This window comes from Microcebus murinus, chromosome 9, assembly GCF_040939455.1.
Source record: "Microcebus murinus isolate Inina chromosome 9, M.murinus_Inina_mat1.0, whole genome shotgun sequence".
Taxonomy (NCBI): domain Eukaryota; kingdom Metazoa; phylum Chordata; class Mammalia; order Primates; family Cheirogaleidae; genus Microcebus; species Microcebus murinus.
In genome coordinates this window covers 46614032-46636812 of record NC_134112.1, presented here as the reverse complement: position 1 = coordinate 46636812, position 22781 = coordinate 46614032, and the positions used below count along the sequence as shown (strand labels likewise).

Below are 22781 nucleotides of genomic sequence, written 5' to 3'. Positions count from 1 at the left end.
TAAGTTATAGTTACTCTAATCCAGTCCATTATGCTATAGTGTTTTCCCCATCAATCTCTTCAAATTGGAAACCTGCCTTCCACACATATTTCCAGACAATTAAAATGTGGGATCTAAGCCTGAGAAATAGCCAAACCCTGTCTCTACAAAAAAATTTAAAAAGTAGCTATGAAATGAGTTCATACATTAAAGCTCTGTGGTGGGGCACACCTCTACTCCCAGCTACTTGGTAGGCTGAAACAGGAGGATCCCCTGAGCCCGGGACTTCAAGGCTGCAGTGAGCTATGATCACATCACTGCACTCCAGCCAGGGCAACAGAGTGAGACCCTCTCTAAAGAATAAAAGTAAAAATGTGGGGTCTAGGGAATAAATGACAGTAGGACGAGTTGGAAAGATGAGCTGAGATGTCTAAGGATAGCTTAACAACATCCAAGCTAATTTACAAAATCACTATATAAATTACTGCAGAAAATAAAGTTTCTTCCTATATGTGTTTGAAAAGCATAATCGAAGGAAATTTTATGATCCAACCAATTATTAGGCTGAATATTTCAGCTTGAAAAAGTACTATACATGTATCCAAAATTTAAAAAAACTTACTTTATCCTCATTGTTTGACAATAATTGGGTTGGAAGAGATCAAGTGTTCTAGCAGTTTATGGTGGGTACTTATTGGATCCACTCATAATGTTCTATCCCTTAAGCAAGCCAATATACCCTGGTTTTGGTTTTGGAAATATTGTCACCCTACTTACAGAAAACAGGAATTGTGTATGGCTATGGAAGCTAAAGAGCTCAATAAAAGTCTGTTGACTTTAGTTACTGAAATAGTCACTAGTACTATCTTAGTGCCCAAAATGCTCAGATGGGGCTGAGCTTCATGCCTGCCTGAACTTCAGCAGTGGGCTGCAGCCCCACAGAGCTGAGTGTCTAGCAAGTAATACTTTCTGACCCTTTAAAATTTTTCCTCAACCAATTTGGGCTGTTGGCACTTGTAACTGTACCTTTGCTTCTGGTAAACATGGTCCAAACACCTCCAACAGAAGTCTGTCTTCTCTCACTGCTCTTTCAAAATCTGCAAAAGATATCTTGCCATCGTTGTCATAATCCTAAAGAGGAAGATATTTCTTAATAAATGGCAGTAGTTTTTAACTTTGCGTAGAAATAGCTATCTGAAAGGTTTTGCCAAGTAAAACTATAGTTTTACTTATAAATTCATACTTTTGTAGACACTTTATATATAATCAAATATATAATCAAAAGGTATTTATTTATGAAGGCCACTTACTTTCTTCCTGTTCTTATAGGCATACCTGAGTTACCTTAGATATATTGTTAATTGTATCCCTTCCCCTAAAGCAGTTTAATTGGAGAAATAAGACAAGAAAGCAAGAGGATGCCCATTAGGATACTGCAACTTTTTGATGAGAGCAACAGGACAATGATTTTCAAGCTTCGTTTTTTGTACAACTTGCTCCTCAAAAGATCTCTTACTTAGGAGCCCATGAGGGGAAAAGGATATAAGTGAAGTTGCTCTATTAAGGCACTGGGAGTTACACCATTAACAGTTCAGGGTGGATTTGAGTCCTAAGACTTGCAGACCACTGGCTGGGCCTTTAGGGATGGTTGGGATCTGGATAGGTAGAGAGGTGTCGGGAGGGACTGCAAAAGAATGGCCCACCAGAGTGAAGCCTTCGTGATGGGGATTATTAGAGATTAAGTATGTCATGCAGGAGAGGGGGAGGGAGGAACATATGTAGATGATGAATGCCTTTAACTGCTTAATTGGATTGGATTGGGTTAGGTCCTTCAGGGTTGCTGAGAGTCTAAAGTTTGAATAATTGTCAGAAAAAAGTTTACTCCATAAACATTTCCTTCCAAAAAATAAGGGAGTGAGTGGTACTCAGAAACATACTGTTCTGTCGTCTCTCAAGAAGTCTACTCTTGGCCTTAGCGGTGGCTAGTGAGAGCATTTCTAAAGGAGGAGGATATTGTGGATCCTGCATTAGCTGACTTTGAGACTCCAAAGCCCCCACCATCTATTTCTTTCCTGAACTCCAGAATAATGTAGGTGTGCTGGACCTGGGCTGCCTTACATTGACAAAATCTCGGTGGTATCCAGTTTAGTTAGGGTCGTGGTAAGAAAACAGCAGAAATCACTATGTCCATAATAAGGAGATACTATAGGTTTTATTGAAAGGTGAATTCTGCACCCTATTTTCTATGGTGACCTTGGGTAAACCTTTATTTCAGTTTTCTCATACACAAAATGGAGATGATAGTTTCTACTTCATAGGGTTGTTTTGAGGATAAAATGAGTTCATACATTAAAGCTTTCCGAAGGGCCTGGCATATAGTAAGCACTCTATAAGGGTCAACAATTTTTATTATGATTATTTTGTTGTAATGGGTGTTTAGACAGATTGGAGGAGTAAGGTCATTGGATCCTACAAAATAAAGTAGCATCCAATTTTACACAAATTGAATCTGGTCTCCTCCCAAATTAATTAGGTTTTACTGATAGTAAAATATTTTAAAATAATTAACATTCAGTCACCCAGCTATTTTATAAATATTTATTGAGCACCCACTCACTATCAGCCAGGTACTGTTCTAGTCAATGGATAGAGAAGGGAAAAAAAAACCTCCTTCCCTCCTAAAGCTTAGATTATCTAGGAAAATAAAAATAAATAAATCAATCATTTGACTGAATATAATGCAACACAGTTTTTCATTCTTACCATTTTCTTCAATGTTATATCTACCAACTCTTTTATTCCTTCATCAGTCTCTTCTTCAGATGACTGTTGGTGTAGACTGTTCTTCAATATATCAAATATTTCATCTCGACAAATGTAACCATCTCCATTCAAATAATAGACTTCAAAACAGACTTTTTAAAGCACAAGAAGTTTAAAGAATTTGGATAAGAACTGTTAAAACGTCATTAGTCTTGTCTTTAGTTATTTCAATATATGACACCAAAGGATAAAAACAATTTATACATCATACAATTACTAATCGAATCCACTAGGTAGTAGAGAGATTTTAGAATAAAGCATTCTTTTTTTTTTTTTTTTTGTGAGACAGAGTCTCACTTTGTTGCTCGGGCTAGAGTGCCGTGGCGTCAGCCTAGCTCACAGCAACCTCAAACTCCTGGGCTCAAGCAATCCTTCTGCCTCAGCCTCCCGAGTAGCTGGGACTACAGGCATGCACCACTATGTCCAGCTAATTTTTTTCTATATATTTTTCTAAATATATAAATTTCTAAAATATTCTATATATTTTTAGCTGTCCAAGTAATTTCTTTCTACTTTTTTAGTAGAGACAGGGTCTCGCTCTTGCTCAGGCTGGTCTCGAACTCCTGAGCTCAAACAATCCACCCACCTTGGCCTCCCAGAGTGTTAGGATTACAGGTATGAGCCACCGCACCCAGCCAGAATAAAGCATTCTTTATATATTTCTTTCCACCAGATTAAATATCCCTTGGGATGTGGAAAGAAAAGTTTATAATTTCTGGATTTTGATATTGAGGGTTTAAAAATGTTAAGAAGCTGAAATAAAGGAGATAAATTTTTTAAACCTTTGATCATGCAATATATATACACACATACACATACATACATATGTATGTGTATCTATCTATATACCAATATTCTGATTTTCTTCTTACATAGAGTACCAAAACAAAATATACACTTCACTATATCACTGAAAAGAACATTTTTCAGTATATTTGGATAGTGAGCCAGTCATCTCCTTGGGCCTGCCCATGTGCACTATCCAAAATTACCAAATAACCTCTTCCTGCAGAGTGATTTCCATGATTACATCTACCGTGTAAGCACCAAATTTTACTCATTCTTCCCATAAATGACCTTATTCATGTCCTGGGAATACAGCAGTGATGGAGCTCTTGTGGAGTTTATAGTTTAATTAAATGTTTTAGCAAAAGCTAACTCAGGAATAGATCTCCAGAGTTATCATATTATAATAGTTGTGTCCTTCTGTTGAATTTCTCCAATCTATAACATACATATGAGTTTGTAACACAACCCTACCAGAAAGTACTATTTTTCCCCAAATTAACATATCTTTAAATATATATCAAACACTTTTAGGAAAATTTTTTTGACAGTTGGATGCTATTCAACCAGGTACAGCTGCATTCAGTGTCACAACCATTTTCAACAAGTATTATTAAGTTATTAAGTAGGGAATGTCTATTTCCTTAAGTACTAAGCTTGACAGTTGATTTCTCTGACATTTCACTTTGACACTTTTTTCTTTTATTGTGAAGATAGCATCCTTGTTCTTTCAAATGCACATTTTGGCTTGTGATTCTCTTTCAATTTTTTTAAGAGCAATTTTTGTGAAACCCTGGATAAGTAAAAAATTCATGTTATTTTTGAATATGAGTTCACTTGTGCAAACAATGCAGCACAGACAGCTTGAAATATCAACGAGTGTTTGGGAAGGATGTGGCTGATGAACGCACAGTACGTCCATCATTTAAGAAGTTCCATTCTGGTGATTTTAATCTTGAAAATGAGCCATCTGGGTGACCCGAGACGAAGGTGGATAATAATAAGCTAAAAATCTGAAGTGGAAGCGAATCCATCTCAAGCTATTCGTGAATTAGCAGCAAGGTTTGACATTACTATTCCAACAATATTGGACCATTTGAAACAAATTGGCCAGGAAAAGAAGCTGTATTTCATGTACCACATGAATTAGATGAGCATCAGAAGAGAAATCATCTCGAAGCTTGCATTTCTTTGCTGTCATCACATAAAGACAAAACATTTCTACACCATATTGTTGCATGTGATGAAAAATGGATTCTTTGTGACAATTTCAAGAGTTCAGCACAATGGTTGCACAAAGATGAAGTGTCGAAACACAGTCTAAAACCAAATGTTCACCAAAAAAGCTAACGGTGTCTGTTTGCTGGTCTGGTGCTGCTATTACTCACTACCACTTCATAAAACCTGGTCAATCAATTACAGTAGATGTCTACTGCAACCAATTGGATGAAATGAGAAGAACGCTTGTGATTAAGCAGCTGTCATTGGTCAAGAGACCAGGCCAATCCTCTTGCAAGACCACATGTTGCAAAAAATAATGCTGTTCAAACGACAGAAGCTGGAGTTGGAAACTCTGTCATCCACTGTATTCACCAGACTTTGCCCCAACTAACTACTACTTCCGCCAGGCTTTGGACCACTTCTTGCAAGGAAAAATATTCAATTCTCAACAAGTTGAGAAAAACACCTTTCACGATCTCATTGCCATGCACTCTCCAGGCTTCTTGGCTGCTGGTACAAGCAAGTTACCGTTAAGATGGCAAAATAGTATAAATAGTTTAAGCACATACTGTGATTAATTGTACTGCTTTTGGTTTGAGATATAATAAACTTTTGATTCAAAATCAGACATTTCATATGTAATGACCTAAATATCATTACCATAAGAATTTACATTCATGAGAGTTAGCTTTTCACTTCTCAGTGAGACTTCTGTATAAGAACACTGCAGCAAATTTAAGTGGTAACTACATTTAAATGTGATCTCATGAAAAATTAGAGGGGAGGAAAACAGTTAAGAAAAAATACAAAACAGAAACAAAAAAATTCATAAGTGTCAAAGAAATGTTACAATTAAAAATTGCTGCTATTATTTTTAAATGTATCTTTAATTTAGTGATCTTCTTTTCAATATCCCAAATTCAAATTCAAGTGGAAGAACAAGAATGGATAAAAATTTGCTCAAGCAAACAGAACTGCAGTTTTTTTCTTTAGCAGTTAGACATTTTAAGCAATTTGTTCCCTTGAAAACTGCTATTTAAAATTGTTCCTTGAGGTACTTCAAAAAACTAAAAATAGAATTACCATATTATCTAACAATTCCACTATAGAGTACATATATAAAAGAAAGGAAATGAATGTATCAAAGAGATATCTGAACCCCGTGATTATTACAGCAGTACTCATAGTAGCCAAAATATGGAATCAATCTAAGTGCTCATCAACAGATGGATGAATAAAGAGAATGTGATACATAAATACACAATGGAATATTATTCAGCCACAAAAAGAGTAAAATCCTGTCATTTGCAGCAACATGGATGGAACTGGAGGCCATTGTGTTACATGAAATAAGCCAGGCACAGAAACACAAATATCACATATTCTCACTCATATGTGGGAGCTAAAAAAGTAGATTTCACAAAGATAAAAAGTAGGATGCTGGTTACCAGAGGCCAAGAAGGAGAGTGCAGAGGAGAGGATAAAGGGGGAAAAAAGAATATAAATGTATCTATTACCACTTAACTGTACATTAAAAATGGTAAAAATGGTAAATTACATAAGTATATCTTACCTCAATTAAAACATAAATAAATAAATAAACTGTACCTATTATTTTCCCAGGGTTCCTTGTCCAAACTCCTGACGCCAGAGGTTAAAGCATAGGAAATGAACATTACCCCAGTGGTACAGGAGAGAGCAAATTCTAGGCAAAACTGAACTGGAAGATTATTGTCTTTGGAATTCTTAACATCCTTTTCTGTAAGAAGCTCCATTGATAATCCTCCTCCCTTTGGGCTTTTATTTTTATTTATTTTATTTTTTGAGACAGAGTCTTGCTTTGTTGCCCAGGCTAGAGTGAGTGCTGTGGCGTCAGCCTAGCTCACAGCAACCTCAAACTCCTGGGCTCAAGCGATTCTGCTGCCTCAGCCTCCCAAGTAGCTGGGACTACAGGCTAATTTTTTCTATATATATTAGTTGGCCAATTAATTTCTTTCTATTTTACAGTAGAGACGGGGGTCTCACTCTTGCTCAGGCTGGTTTCGAACTCCTGAACTTGAGCAATCCTCCCGCCTCAGCCTTCCTGAGAGCTAGGATTACAGGCGTGAGCCACCATGCCCGGCCCCTTTGAGCTTTTATTGTCACCAACCTTCTTCCCTTTCTTCACTTCTCTCTTCCATCCATCATCTAAACCAACTCTAACACTAGAGTATTGATGTCAGGTGGTTAATGTGTGTTTTACATTGTCTAGTGTCAACTCCTCACATTCTTTGATGAAAAGACAAGGAATGGCCCCTATGTAACACATGCACCACCCCACGTTGAGGCTCATTTCCTGCTGTGCCCAGAGGCAGCCTCAGAAACCTCAGCCTTGCCAGGTGATCAGAGTTGGCACAAGCCCTGACCATAAGCCAAAGACCCATCCTGGTGACATTTGTGTGTTCCGGAATCAGTGAAGGACCCTGGGGTTGGGGAGTCCTCCTTGACCTTATAATTGTTCCACACATTTCATCTGTTGGGGTTTTTTTTTTTTTCCTGTAAAGCTATCATGAACTATTTTTGCAAGGTTGCTATAGAGAACACTGGTTTTATATTTTTAATATTATATTTAAGCATTGACTAAGTATAAAATTGACAATAGGTAGTACTAAGCCAGTAATCACATATAGAAATCTTACACTTTAGCTTTTCTTCAAAAGTCCCTCGAAGAAACACGGATAATCCTTTAACCCACTCTTTTACATTTATGTGGTTATCATTGTCTTTGTCAAATGCAAAAAACACTGAAAGAAAAAGAATGTGCAAGTGTATTGTAACTTAGTGCTATTTTATAGTTCAACAATATTAAGTATGAATAGATAGAAAAACTTTTCTCCCAGATTAAGGGGAACAAAAGGTTTTGAGACAGTCTTCTTGAGAGAATCAAAATTACAGAAATGTGGCTGGGTGCAGTAGCTCATGCCTGTAATCCTAGCACTCTGGGAGGCTGAGGCAGGAGGATCACTTGAGGCCATGAGTTCAAGACCAGCCTGAGCAACAATGACACCCCATCTATACAAAAAACAGAAAAATTAGCCAGGCATGATGGCGTGTACCTGTAGTCATAGCTACACGGGAGGCTGAGGCAGGAGGATCACTTTAGCCTGGGAGTTTGTGGTTGCAGTGAACTGTGATCATGCCACTACACTCTAGCCTGAGATACAGAGCAAGACACTATCTCAATCAATCAATCAATATTACTGGAAATGTGTTTCCTTCTCCCTATATATTTTTTTTCTTCTTCTTTTTCAGCTCTGTTGCTGCCAGTTGCTTCTGTCTCCCTGTATTTTTAAAGAAGGAAAAGAGTCTGTCTGTCTGTCTGTCTGTCTGTCTGTCTGTCTCTCTCTCTCGACAGGGTCTCACTATGTTGCCCTGGCTGGAGTGCAGGGGCATGATCATAGCTCACTGTAATCTCAAACGTCTGGGCTCAAGCAATTCTCCTGCCTCAACTCCTCTAGTAGCTAGGACTACAGGTGCACTGCTAATTGTTTTGTCTTTTGTAGAGATAGGATCTCACTATGTTGCCCAGGCTGGTCTAAAACTCCTGGCCTCAAGTGATCCTCCCAAAGTGCTGGGATTACAGACATGAGCCACTGCACCTGGCCAAAAAAGTGTCATCCTTCTCCATGAGCAATGATGGGCTTCATTTGTGATGTTTTGTACAGTTATTATGAGCCAAGAAGATAAACAGTAGAGATACTCAAGGTGATGATGTTTATTCTAAAAAGAGTGGTGAAAATTCTGTTCTAAAGAGTTTGCACAGTACCTAAAGGTAAATTATTAAAATAATATATTTTTAAAATTACCAATGAAATATTAGTATTATTCTATAAAAATAAGTTAAAATATTATTTACTTTTATGGAGATAATGAATATGTTAATTATGTGATTGTGGTGATGATTTCATAGGTATCCACATGTATCAACACTTATCAAATTGTACATTTAAAAATCTATTGCTTAGGCCGGGCGCTGTGGCTCACGCCTGTAATCCTAGCTCTTGGGAGGCCGAGGCGGGCGGATTGCTCAAGGTCAGGAGTTCAAAACCAGCCTGAGCAAGAGTGAGACCCCGTCTCTACTATAAATAGAAAGAAATTAATTGGTCAACTGATATATATATAAAAAAAAATTAGCCGGGCATGGTGGCGCATGCCTGTAGTCCCAGCTACCCGGGAGGCTGAGGCAGAAGGATCACTCGAGCCCAGGAGTTTGAGGTTGCTGTGAGCTAGGCTGACGCCACGGCACTCACTCTAGCCTGGGCAACAAAGCAAGACTCTGTCTCAAAAAAAAAAAAAAAAAAAAAATCTATTGCTTAAACCAAGCAGATCACATTAAATAATTTCTTATTTATTTATTTATTTATTTATTTATTTATTTATTTATTTATTTTAAGACAGAGTCTCACTCTTTTCCCAGGGTAGAGTGCTGTGGCATCAGCTTAGCTCACAGTAACTTTAAACTCCTGGGCTCAAGCGATCCTTCTGTCTCAGCCTCCCAAGTAGCTGGGACTACAGGCATGCGCCACCATGCCAAGGCTCACTTTTTCTATATATTTTTAGTTGGCCAATTAATTTCTTTTTATTTATAGTAGAGATGGGGTCTCGCTCTTGCCCAGGCTGGTTTTGAACTCCTGACCTTGTGTGATCTGCTCGCCTCGGCCTCCCAGCGTGCTAGGATTACAGGTGTGAGCTACCACGCCCAGCCAATTTTCTATTTTAAATACATGATCTTTTCTTTTTTCAATATAATGAGTCATTATCATTTTTGTACTGACTAATACATTCATTTTTATGAGGAAAAAGAAGTTATTTAATAATCTATGTGTCTACAGCATGTTACTCTAAAGACATCATGATTAAAAGCCACAATTGGCTTATCTTTTAAAAAACTGTAGTGCTAGCTTATTCAGTTCATTACTGGTTATTTCTAAAAGCTGAACAGCTGTGAGATATGAAATTCTGAGTGAGTTTGTATTAAAAACCATCCTTGGAATCAAGCCAATTATTATTTGCAGCACTACATTTGCCAGAATTATGCCATTCTCATTTGGCATTGAAAAAATTCAAGGTCTTTGGTGAAAATTGAATACATACATATTTGCTATCTCAGATTAGCCCATTTTAGTCTCTTAGGACTTCTTACCTCTGTTCATCAACATATCATCAGTCATTCCAAACATGCTGTACAGGATCGCTCGAAATGTATTACGGTCCAGTCCAATGTTATCAAATTTTCCATCAGTTCTGCCCACCAAGTGGTGAAAAAGTCTTATGAGACACTCTATTTCACTTTTTTTAACTGTAAAATAAAAAGACAAGTAAATGCAACTTAGCTTTAATAATTGAGTTATTCAACCCAATTAAATACATTTTATTAAGCAGCTATTTTGTTTCTATGATGCTAGGTGCCCTGATGATAGGGAAAAAATATGATATGGACTTGTTCCTTAGCTTACACAGTGAAGGTGGGCCTCACTCAGAAGTCTCATAGGACAGTATATAACTGCTAAATTATGCGATATAATGCTCACTACCATAGACACGTGAAGAGAAATCAGTATGGGAAAGATGAGTTTGGACATTTTCATGGGAGAAGTAGACTTTGAACTGGGCCTTGAAGGATGCAGACATTTATATAGGAAGGAATGTGTTGAGTGTGCTAAAGAAGTAAAGAATTCTAGAGAAAGGGGACAACATGAGTAAAGGAAAGAGATAGAATTAGGGTTGGGGTCGAACACGCTTCATTGAGAGCTAACAAGGAGTTGGGAAGAAGTGAACAATGAGGTTGATGGTAGAAGGTCTTGAATGCCTGGTCAGAGAATTAACATTTATTGTAATGGAGCAGCATTTCTCATGGTGTCATTTTTGGACCATCTGCACAAGGATCAACCTCCTCTCCACTGCCCCATGTTTGTTAAATGTGCAGATTCCCAGGGCTTTCCTCAGATCTGCTAAGCCAAAATTGCTAACAAGGGGCCCAATTAGAATTTAAGCAAGAGCTCAGTTCATTCTTCCATGCCCTAGAGATTGAGAATCTTTGGGTTAAGCCATTGAAGATTTTGGACCAGGGTAGGGTCATAACAGTAAAAATAGTTTAGGGAAATCCATTTGGTGAAGTTGTATTGAAGGAGGAAAAGCTGGAATTATGGAAGCTGGGCTTGGAGGAATAGGACTTGGGCTAGAGAGGTGGAAATGTATTATAACAGAGGTAATGTCTTACTGGCTGTCTCTTTAAAATCCCTTCACCCTTTTTTGGGAATTAAAACCTGGGTTTCTGCCTGAGACTAGTAATCAGAGGGGCAAGGGAGTGTTCTTTGTTTTTTTTTGTACCACAGCAAATGGCCCAAGGGAATTGTCAGGGCAGAGGTCACAAGATGGTCTTCACCAGAGATGTTATTGTTAAACAGCAATAGCTGAAAGCTGAAAACTCATTTTACTTGTTTTTATTATATTTTATTTTTTTGAGACAGAGTCTCAATTTGTTGCCTGGGCTAGAGTGCCGTGGAGTCAGCCTAGCTCACAGCAACCTCAAACTCCTGGGCTCAAGCAACCCTTCTGCCTCAGCCTCCTGAGTAGCTGGGACTACAGGCATGAGCCACCATGCCTGGCTAATTTTTTATTTTTTTTAATTTTTAGTTGGCCAATTTATTTCCTTCTATTTTTAGTAGAGACGGGGTCTCACTCTTCCTCAGGCTGGTTTTGAACTCCTGACCTTGATTGATCCTCCCGCCTCGGCCTCCCAGAGTGCTAGGATTACAGTGAGCCACCGTGCCTGGCCTGAAAACTCCTTTTAAAAACTCTGTATTTCTGCTTACAGAGAGGACACTGGTCCTTTAAGAGGAGAGTCTGCCATCCTACTTATTTGTGGGCAAATTAATAAACTCTTTCCTTTTCCTCAAACTGCTTGTCCTTGTTAGGCCATGAGGACAAGTACCAAATTTTCAGTAACAGAAATAAGGACAGAAAACTGGGGAGGGAGCCTGAGATACTACAAAAAATCAGTAAGACTTTGTGTCTGATCAGATCTGCAGTTTTCAAACTGAGACTTTTTAATATTCACATATCTGGCTCTCACTCTAGACTCAATAAAATGCTACTTTGAAGAAGTGCAGGCCGGGCACAGTGGTTCACACCTGTAATCCTAGCACTCTGGGAGGCCGAGGTGATCGGATTGCTCGAGGTCAGGAGTTCGAAACCAGCCTGAGCAAGAGCGAGACCCCATCTCTACTATAAATAAAGAAATTAATTGGCCAACTAATATATTTAGAAAAAATTAGTTGGGCATAGTGGCACATGCCTGTAGTCCCAGTTACTCGGGAGGCTGAGGCAGTAGGATCGCTTGAGCCCAGGAGTTTGAGGTTGCTGTGAGCTAGGCTGACGCCATGGCACTCACTCTAGCCTGGGCAGCAAAGCAACACTCTGTCTCAAAAAAAAAAGAAAAAAGGAAGTGCACAGATGACTCTGATGCACTGTCAGGACAGAACCAAGGGGTTAGACTTAGTGGGTTAGGGGCACTAGACTTAAGCAGCTGGGTTCCACTTTGATTTCTTATCCTAAAGATCCAAGTCATACAGCTTCTTTATGCCTCAGTGTCCTCACCTATAAAACTTGGGTTTTATCCTGGATGATCTCTAGGATTCCTTCAGTCTCTGAAAGTCTAATTCTATGAATCAAAGATTACTTGAAATAACTAGAAGGGGTTAGGAGAGAAATCTAGTTACTATTTTTTCTCTCTTCCTTCTTCCTTTCCTCCCTTCCTTCCTTGTCTTTTTCTTTTTCTCTTTTTCAGCGGGGAAGGTGGGGAGATAGAATTATTTTAGATGCTGTTTTTGAGATGATTTCAGGTTACCAAGTGAAATGAATGACAACACATAGAAAACAGGCTGCTGTGGTCCACGGAGTGACTTGATTCTTAGGGTGGTGATTGACAATCTAAAGAATAAGCAAATATGAAGGTGCCTAATACTATTTTATGATTAAATTAGATTGTCTGGTTCCTTGCTTCATATATTAATAATTTCACACTGTAACTATGAAGCCCCGAAATAAAATGTAAAGGTCATATTTATTTATCCATTAAGCATCAAGGGCCTCCCATGGACCAGGCAATGAAGACACCATGGTTCCTGCCCTCAATAGTATTACACTCTGGTCAAGAGATAATGAAAGAAGTGGAATAAAGTGTGTTACAAGCTCTAAGATTGATACTGTTTGGCTGTGACCCAAAGGAAGGAATAATAATCAATTTGTGAGGAGGCAGTAAGAGATTAAAAAGGGTCCCAATGAAGAGGTGTCACTTAAGCTAAGGCCTCTCAAAGGAGCAGGCAATTTACCAGAGGCAGCCTGAATGCATGGAAGCATGTTCTGAGAGCTGTGAGTGGTTTGGTGTAGCCAGATGGCAGACTTGTTTGATTTTACATACAATGGGGAGGTTACTGAAAAATTTTGGCTGGCAAGTTATCAGATTTCCATTAAAGGAAAAGTACCTTGGCAGAAGATTCTTCAAACTACTTTATGAATGACGAACCCTGATGTGGCGGCTTATATTTCCCTAAAGACAATCATAACAATGTATTCCATTGAACATGCTCTTTCCATGTGACTTTGATATTCCTCCCCTTAAAACTAGGGGATTTTTGTGACTGTTTTAACCAATAGACTACAGTCTGAAAGTGAAGCTTCTGTGACTTACAAGGCTAGGTCATACAATGGATGCTGCTGCTCTGAGGACCAAAACTGGGAAAGTCTTCTTTTCTTGCTTGGAATATGAAGAAAAAAGGGAAGCTCAGGTGTGTGGGGGTGGGTGCACTGTATGGAGGATATAGTGTATAATGTTTGCCTGCAAGTAACCCTGTTCAACTCTGGTGGAAAGTTATCACCTGAGCAGAAATGTTAGCACCAGCAGTGGTGTGAAAATGGAAGGCTGAGAAGAGAGGTTGTTAAGATTAAGTCAGGGGACGTTCTCAGAGTAAAATGTCGACAAGTCTTCCAACAAAGCAATCGAGGACTTTAGATACAATCTTCAGCAGGTAGTAATCTAACTTGTTTTATCAATGTAGTTCACATTTCATTATACCTAAAGACCTTACACATATGGTCAAGAAACCAATGTTAATTGGAGAAACTATGGGTCATTAGAGAATGGTGTTGAGATGCTGGAAGATTGGCCATGTTTTTTTTTTTTTTTTTTTTTTTTTTTTTTTGAGACAGAGTCTCGCTTTGTTGCCCAGGCTAGAGTGAGTGCCATGGCGTCCTAGCTCACAGCAACCTCAAACTCCTGGGCTCGAGTGATCCTTCTGCCTCAGCCTCCCGGGTAGCTGGGACTACAGGCATGCGCCACCATGCCCGGCTAATTTTTTATATATATATCAGTTGGCCAATTAATTTCTTTCTATTTATAGTAGAGACGGGGTCTCGCTCTTGCTCAGGCTGGTTTTGAACTCCTGACCTTGAGCAATCCGCCCGCCTCGGCCTCCCAAGAGCTAGGATTACAGGCGTGAGCCACAGCGCCCGGCCTGGCCATGTTTTTAGTTTGGCATAATTTTTACAATAATTTTGATATAACATTTAGTTTAGAAAACTTTTTAGTTTGGAGTAGTTTTAGATTTACATAAGAGATGCAAAGAGAGTACAAATAGTTCCTGTACACTCTTCACTCAATTTCTCCCTGAAGTTAACATCTTACATAACCATGGTAATTTGTCAAAGCTGGTACATTACCACCACCCCATTACTAACTAAACAATAGACTCTAATTTGATTTCAGCAGTTTTCCCACTAGACTTTTTTCCGGTTCCAGGTTCCAATCCAGGACCCACTTGGTTGTCATGTCTCCTCCCGTCTGTGATTATCTTCAGTCTTTCCTTGCTTTTTGTGACCATGACAATTTTAAATTTATTTTGTAGAATATTTATCAATGTAAGCCAGCTTTTCTCTTAATTCGACTGTGGCTGCACGTTCTGGGGAACATTACCACAGAGGTACAGTACTGTTCTCATCACGTATCAGCAGATACATGTCATCATATCTATCACTGTTGATGTTAACCTTAATCATTTGGTTAAGCTAGTCTGCCAGGTCTCTCCACTATAGTTACTTTTTCCTTTCCATAATTTTTGAAGCTAGTCTCTAAAGAAGGGAATTAAGCTCCACTTCCTGGGAAGTGGTAACTATATCATTATTCAGAATACTCTAAGGAAGATTTTTCTCTTTTCCATTTATTAATTTATTCATTGTATCAATAGGAAGTTACATATAGTGGGGCCTGTGGGGCATAGTCAGGTCTAGCGTCCTTATAAAATGAGACTGTAAAATTAGTTTCTCCTAGTATGTGAGAACACAGCAAGAAGGTGCCATCTATGAGCCAGAAAGCAGGCCCTCATCAGACATTGAATTTGCCTTAACCCTTGGACTTCCCAGCACTCAGAACTGAGAAATAACTTTTTATTGTTCATAAATCATTTAGTCTATGGTATTTTGTCACAGCAGCCCGAATGGACTAAGACACATACCAACATTGTTACTTTGTTGCTCAAATTATTCCAGCTTTGGCCACTGGGAATTTTGGAGTTGATTCCTCTCTTTTTAACATACTCCCATCTTTTTACTTTTCAAACACTTCTTTGCTTTCTGGCACTACAAATGTTCCAAGTTCATCTTGTATTATCCCCTTTCAGCTTTCCTCAAGGAGTCATTTTCTTTTCTAATTGGAGAATGGTATTTAGAAACTAAGGTTTGAGTACTGGTGTGCTTGTTGCTACTGGGGTGTTACTACTTCTAAGCCCTCTCAGCAGACATAATTAGGAAACAAGTTTGTATACTAACCTAGCTATGGGCACATATTGGCCCATATTATTGTGTTTCACAAAGAAAATGAATACCAAATATTAGACTAGTGGGCATGGAGGTGGTCCCGGTCTAAGAACCAGAAGAGATGATTAACTGTATTAAAAACTCATGAATACTACTATTAAGTGGTTTCCCAAGAAAGGAAAAACAAGCACCGCATATACTCACCAGCAAATTGGTATTAACTGAGCAGCACCTAAGTGGACACATAGGTACTACAGTAATAGGGTATTGGGCAGGTGGGAGGGGGACGGGTATATACATATATAATGAGTGAGATGTGCACCATCTGGGGGATGGTCATGCTGGAGACTCAGACTTGTGGGGGGAGGGTGGGAAATGGGCATTTATCGAAACCTTAAAATCTGTACCCCCATAATATGCCAAAACAAACAAACAAAAAAACAAAAACAACTCATGAATACCAAGTGTCTGTAGATTCACAATGGCAAATAATATTAGACTTAACTTTTTCTCTACTTCTTGTAGGAGTGAAGCAGAGATACAGTTCATAATGTATTTAGATTTTTAGTGAAGCATCTGACAAAATCTTACTGATAATATAGATTAAAATTCTTATAGATAATATGTAAAAATGCAGGCTGGTAAATTATAGACAAACACAGCTGATTGTGCACTTTTATTCAAAAGATGCTGTTTAACACATTAACATAAACTTAATATCCAGTACCGTCTAGTACAATGGTAGGCTCTCAATACAGTCATGCGCTGTATAATGATGTTTTGGTCAATGATGGTCTGCATGTAGGATGGTAGTTCTCTAAGATTATAATACCATATTTTTACTGAACCTTTTTTTATGTGTAGATACACAAATACTTACCAATGTGTTACAATTACCTAGAGTATTCAGTACAATAACATGCTGTATTGATTTGCAGCCTTGGAGCAAGAGGCTATAGTACCACCTAGGTTTATGTTAAGCACACTCTGTGATGTTTGCTTAACAAAATGATCAATTGAATCAAACAACATGAAATTATTAGGAATTGTTTTAAAACTCTCCACTTACTTCAGTGTGTCTAAGAATACCTGGAGTGAAAAATTTGGATACTTGGCCCCACTTCCAGAACTTTTAAAAACACATCTAGAGGGTAACCCAGGCATCTACATTTTCAACACAAACCTTTAGGTGATTTTGATGGTGGAGATACTCCTATCATGCTTTGAATAAGAAGTAAATAGCCAGGGTCAACTATAGAATTTGTGGGACCAGTACAAAATGAACATGCAGGTCCCTTGTTCAAAAATTACTAAGTCAGTGATAGCAGACCATTAAATTGTGGGGCCCTGTGAGAACACATAGCCTGTACAACCACGAAGCCAGTTATTACACCCTTAGGTAATTATTTGCCTGCCTCCCCCACTGGATTAAAGGTCTATTATTTGGAAAAGGAACTAAATTTATTTATGTGACTCTAGAGCAGCACCATCCAATAGAACTTTCTGAAATGCTAAAAATGCTTTATACCCGTGCTGTCCAATTTGGTAGCCATCACCCACATGTGGTTATTGAGCCCCAAAAAGTGACTAGTATGACCAAGAAAATGGAATTTTAAATTTAACATACATTTAAATAGTCACACATAACTACTCATGGTTACCTTATTCAACAATTGTGCTCTAGAGGTCCAAGTTATACTAACTCTAGAATATAAAACATTCTAATCGGAAAAAAAAAAAGAAAGAAAGAAACAGCTGTTTGGGAGGGTGATGAATTTCCTTCATGAGGCCACTGAAGGTACCCAGCTTTCTGCGGGTTTGAGAATCATGTAGGGGCAGCTGTTTGGACTAGAAGGAGCCCTATGATCATGAGGCCTAGCAAATAATGAAGGTTCCCTCCTAAGAAGTTCTAAATCAAAGCCCAGGAAAAACCACTGCAACTTTGTGCCACATGGGACATTTAGAACTTTGAAGCCAGGCATGGTGACTCATGCCGGTAATCACAGCACTCTGGGAGGAGGAGGCGGGAGGATAGTTTGAACTCAGGAATTCCAGACCAGCCTGATCAAGAGCAAGAGCCGTCTCTACTAAAATTAGAAAAATTAGCCAGGTGTCATGGCATGTGCCCATAGTCCTAGCTACTCAGGTGGCTGAGGCAAGAGGATCACTTGAACCCAGGAGTTTGAGGTTGCAGTGAGCTAAGACGATGCCACAGCACTCTCCCCAGGGCGACAGAGCGAGACTTTGTCTCAAAAACCAAACCAAACCAAACTTCGTACACCAAGAGAAATAAGATAGTCCCTTCCTGAGAAGGTCAAGGCAACACTAGTTCTGTGAGCTCTCCCCACTAACCATTAAGAACCAAATTCCAGTCATAAGGCCAGTCTATCATGGTCTCAACTTAGAAAGACCCAGTTACTGAGCTAAATTCAACAAATTTTCACTGTGTACTTACTCTATGAGAGCACTATATAGGCTAGACCGTGAGGGCTGTCTATAATGCTGACCAGTAAGATTGATTTGAGAAATAAAAGGTATTATTTGAATGCAGACTCAGGCATCACACTACTAAAATAAAGTATCTTCCTCAATGACTAAACACATTCTTTAAAAATTCAGTCAGGATTACTTGTGGTCATGTCTGAGAAAACTTACTGGTTAAGGTCTTTTAGTGAAAAATTTTTTTAAAAATCTGTTAAATCTGATTAGCTTTAACAAACACTTGCCATGCTACTTTTTCAAGATCTAAGGTACCTTATATATCTCTACTGATACCCTGAAGTAGAGCAATCATCTGCCACTATGGGTTTGTGCCAGAAAACTCAGGGAACTGATCAAAGTAAACCTTTATAACTTACAAAATCTTATTAAATTTCAATTTCAGAGTATAATAAAATCAGTCCTTGGTTGGCAGATAATCCTTTAGCATTTATGATGTCATATAAATTCTCAAGCTAATCTTCCCACATAGCCAAACATATGTTAGGATACTTGGATGACTAAAATATTTTCTGTCTCAGTACAGGCATAATTGTTCACTTGCTTATCTATTTTTAAAATAATCAAAATATGAGATATAAAAGAAGGACTCTATTTTAAGGTTACAAAGCACTTGTTAATAATGTTCAACTAGAATGCCTACCAACCTTTCTACTGACTGAATTAAGATGTTCAGGCAGTTACCTAAGAGGCTGAGGAGGGAGGACAGCTTGATCTCAGGAGTTCAAGACCAGCCTGAGCAACATAGTGAGACTCTGTCTCTTAAAAAAAAAAAAAAGTTTAGACAGTATTGTAAATCTGGTCAGTACTTACAGCTCTTGACAGCTTTACTGATGGATTCTACCAGTTTCTTCAGAGCCTTCTGGTCCATGTTGAGTATGGCTTCAACACACAGCAGACTTCCCAGATAGCCTAGCTCCAAGCCTAGGTATCATGAGCTAACACTGATTCCACAGTTCATTACTCCAACCCCAACACAGAATGTAACCATGGTAACACCGGAGCAACCAAACACAGAAGGTTCTCAAGTAACTGGAAAAATATGCAACAATGGTTGCTATCACTCAGTACAGATACAGTAATCTCATTAAAGTTATTGTGATCTGAAACTTTATATCAATTCCAATATTTATCTCTTCTTTGGGGCTAAATACTACTTAAAGTGGTGTTTGATATCATTGCCATTTATATTCTGTTGGCACAAATTCTACAGGTGAAAACATTCAAATACATAATAACTAAATAAGATCATAAAGACTTTATTCTTTGAATTGAAATAATTTCCCAGGCTATAAACAGCTTCCTCAAATGTTATAATCTCCTATATACTATAACAAGAACTCTTTCATGATATCCAAAAAGAGGCTTCATTCTGGGAGCTTACTCACTTTTACTCCTCCAATTCAGACCTGACTGACTGGAAGCAAAACATGATGTGACTATGCCAAAGCTGGCCAAAACGTCAACTGTTCTCTTTTTTTTTTTTTTGAGACAGAGTCTCACTCTGTTGCCCCAGCTAGAGTGCTATGGTAATCAGCCTAGCTCACAGCAACCTCAAACTCTTGGGCTCAAGCGATCCTCCTGCCTCAGTCTCCTGAGTAGCTGGGACTACAGGCATGCGCCACCATGCCCAGCTAATTTTTTCTAGTTTTGGTAGAGACAGGGGTCTCGCTCTTGCTCAGGCTAGTCTCGAACTCCTGAGCTCAAACAATCCTCCCGCCTTGGCATCCCAGAGTGCTAGGATTACAGGCGTGAGCCACCGTGCCTGGCCTCTAACTCTTGTCTATTGCAAAATCACAGCAGAGAAATCATTTTCTATTCTATGTCTGTTGGCAAGAAAGGGCACTAATATAATTTTTAGAATTTAGGATACCATATTCTTACTAAGTGTTTAATAAAATATAAAAATAAGGCAAATACAATTGAAAAGATAAAAAAAAGCTTCCCCCCCAAACATTTCTTAAAGAAATACCAGATGAGTGTTCATATACTTTAAGTTAAAAAAAAGTGGCAATTTTCTTTTAAAGCATATAACCAGTCACTTAAGTGTGAATAGCTGTTCTTACTTGGTTTCCCTGAGGCTAGTATATGGCTCCCCATAAAATGACAGAAAATTAAACAACAGGTTTTGAAAACATCTTGAATGAAGGAATATGAACCTGTAACTTAGTTAAAATAAATTCAAGACTCTCTTATGGTACTTAAAACACCTAAATATATGAAGGGTAACCGAAGGAATCCAAAACAACCACCAAGGTAGTACTGGTATAAAGCCAATTTTTCTATCCAGACAACTCATCAATTTCTGGCAATTATCCCAGCATCATTATCCAAATAACATGCTTTGTGTTTATAAAATTGGTATAGAGTTACTCAAGAAAAAGGGTGGTTTGGTGAAGGGAGGAAGAGATGTTATTAACTTGCACACTGTAATTATTTTGGAATTAACATAATTGATAATATTACCCTGTCAAATTTTCTTTCCATATCTCATTAGAAGACTGGAAAAGCTGCCATCAGAGAAATAATGAAAAAGGTGTTGCCCAGATAGTCAACAGTCAGGAAAGAATATAATTTTTTGCCAAATCACACTTTTCTTCAGTCTAAAAAAATGAACAGTTGCTTTCTCATGGGATATAACTGTCATATACTAGACTAGTCTGTAAAGCTACACTTCTATGTTCATAGCAAAACTGATCAAAAAATACCTGATAGACTTAATTTTAGCATTTTCATGAACAATAATTCTGAGAAACTTTCTTTGGATACAAAATGCCCTGCAAATTTTCTGTGTATTCAAGAGCATATAAATATCTTTTATGAGGAAATAGTATGCAGCTTTAAGCAAAAAATTTAAAGAAACATACCAAGAAATGTGTTCTCTTTACAACTAAAATCTTAGGAATATGTCTTATCTACCTACTATTTAATACCCAGGAGTGTTTCTTATCTTTATAACTTTACTTGGGACATATAGGGAGCTTATAAGAACACAGCTATTTTTAAGTAAAATAGCTATTTATTCAGCCTGTTGTCATGCCAACATGTTCTGTGTATATACCACTACAATTAGTACACCCTCTGTAACAGGCAAAATTGTACATCAAATTATATTTTGTGTTACCTGATTATATAAAATTGTAAAATGAAAATGACTTATCAATTCTTTTTAACATTCCTAGTAAACAATTCAGCAGAAGATATGAGGCACAAAATCTTAGTAAAATATGACATAGGCAGAGCAATAATGTGACTCTCACTTAAATTTAACTTGTCATAATTACTTATTAATATACAAAGACAACAAACGTTTAAAACATTGTATTTACTAAGATTCTGGCAACAGCTTTATATAACAAGATACAGCATACCATGCCTGCCACTCAACTTGTTTATACTCAACTTACCACTCAACTTGGTAAGTCTCAGCTTCAATATGAAGCTGTTAAAAAAAAAAAAAAAATCAAAACCCTGCTTTTTACATGCTAAATAATATCTTGGCAAGTATGCTGTTAAACATAGCAATGAACTTAAAACAGTAAAGTAAGGAATTAACAAAAGCTAAACATTGCAGCCTAAACAAAATTCATACAAAAAATAAACTATCACTGGTTACATAAAATTGTCCTGACTGGTTAAAACTTAACAGTATAAAACATGCATTTTAGAATCTTTAGCTATCAAGTTCAAAAAGTACCAGTGTCTATTTGAAACGATTCCTCTCCAAAGCCAAAGTATAATCAAAATGAATTCAAATGACATAACACATTCTAGTGCTGAAAAATATTCAGTATTATTGAAGTGGAGGTAAATCCCAGAGCTTCTAGGGCTTTCTCATGCTGCAAAGGGCTGTTTCTCTGATTCACTCAAAGCAGCATACAATAGACTCCAAGGATGTCACTAAGCCCGGTAAAGGGCAAGACTGCTGGTATCCAACTCTGACCTCCCCATAAAACATGGCTACTGTGTCCACAAACATAGGATGTGTGAGGATCAAAGGCACGCTATTCTGCTAGCTAAAGAGATAGCAAACCACCCCACCCCCCAAAGCTCCTTCCCCAAGTAAATAAAAAGTATATAAGGGGGAAAAATTAAAATACACTTATCTACAGAGTAAGGATTTTGAAATATCAATGTAATCCCTACTTTAAAAACTTTAACTAGAGTTATCTGGTCATTTCTGATTACATCTTAAAGATGTACCCAGATTTAATTTCTGTTGATTTATCATTAGAGATTTCTAGTCAAAAATATTAATTTTATCCCCAAATATCTTAACCACTAGTACAACTGCAGTATATTATCTCCCAGAGTTATCAAGCACTGGAAGAGAAAAAATAGATGTTCAAGCAACAGGCAGTAATTTTATGGCCTTTTCACACAGCGGAATCTGAGTGGCTACTGAATAGTCCAGGAATAATTCTAAAAACAAGAAAATTCATGCATTTTAGTAAATATGTCGTAATTTTCACAGTTGAAATTTCCTTAGACATTGCACTTTCATTTATAAGGGAATCCTGATTATTTTCTTAATGTTATGGTGAATCAGGACTTGAACTAGCAGCCTTCTTTTTCTTCTTCTTACTGTGTTTCTTATGTTTCTTTTTCTTTTTTGTTTTTTC

General features: G+C 37.8%; 2 protein-coding genes across 3 annotated transcripts in view; both read right to left on the bottom strand.

Moving 5' to 3' along the window:
- LOC105879407 (calaxin-like) overlaps positions 1–19054 on the bottom strand; it is a 20792-nt gene extending 1738 nt beyond the window's left edge. Inside the window, exons 1-5 of the mRNA XM_012779635.3 lie at positions 18973–19054; positions 9992–10147; positions 7488–7592; positions 2743–2894; positions 1006–1110 (exon numbers count right to left, since the gene is read on the bottom strand). Of these exons, the coding sequence (XP_012635089.1) occupies positions 1006–1110; positions 2743–2894; positions 7488–7592; positions 9992–10147; positions 18973–19030 (576 nt within the window). The 5' untranslated portion in view covers positions 19031–19054. The remainder of the gene's footprint in view (positions 1–1005; positions 1111–2742; positions 2895–7487; positions 7593–9991; positions 10148–18972) is intronic.
- Positions 18969–22781, bottom strand: part of FAM133B (family with sequence similarity 133 member B) — a 34269-nt gene continuing 30456 nt past the window's right edge. For both annotated transcript variants that reach the window (XM_076006441.1, XM_012779638.3), the window contains exon 11: positions 18969–22781. In XM_076006441.1, the coding sequence (XP_075862556.1) occupies positions 22753–22781 (29 nt within the window). In that variant the 3' untranslated portion in view covers positions 18969–22752.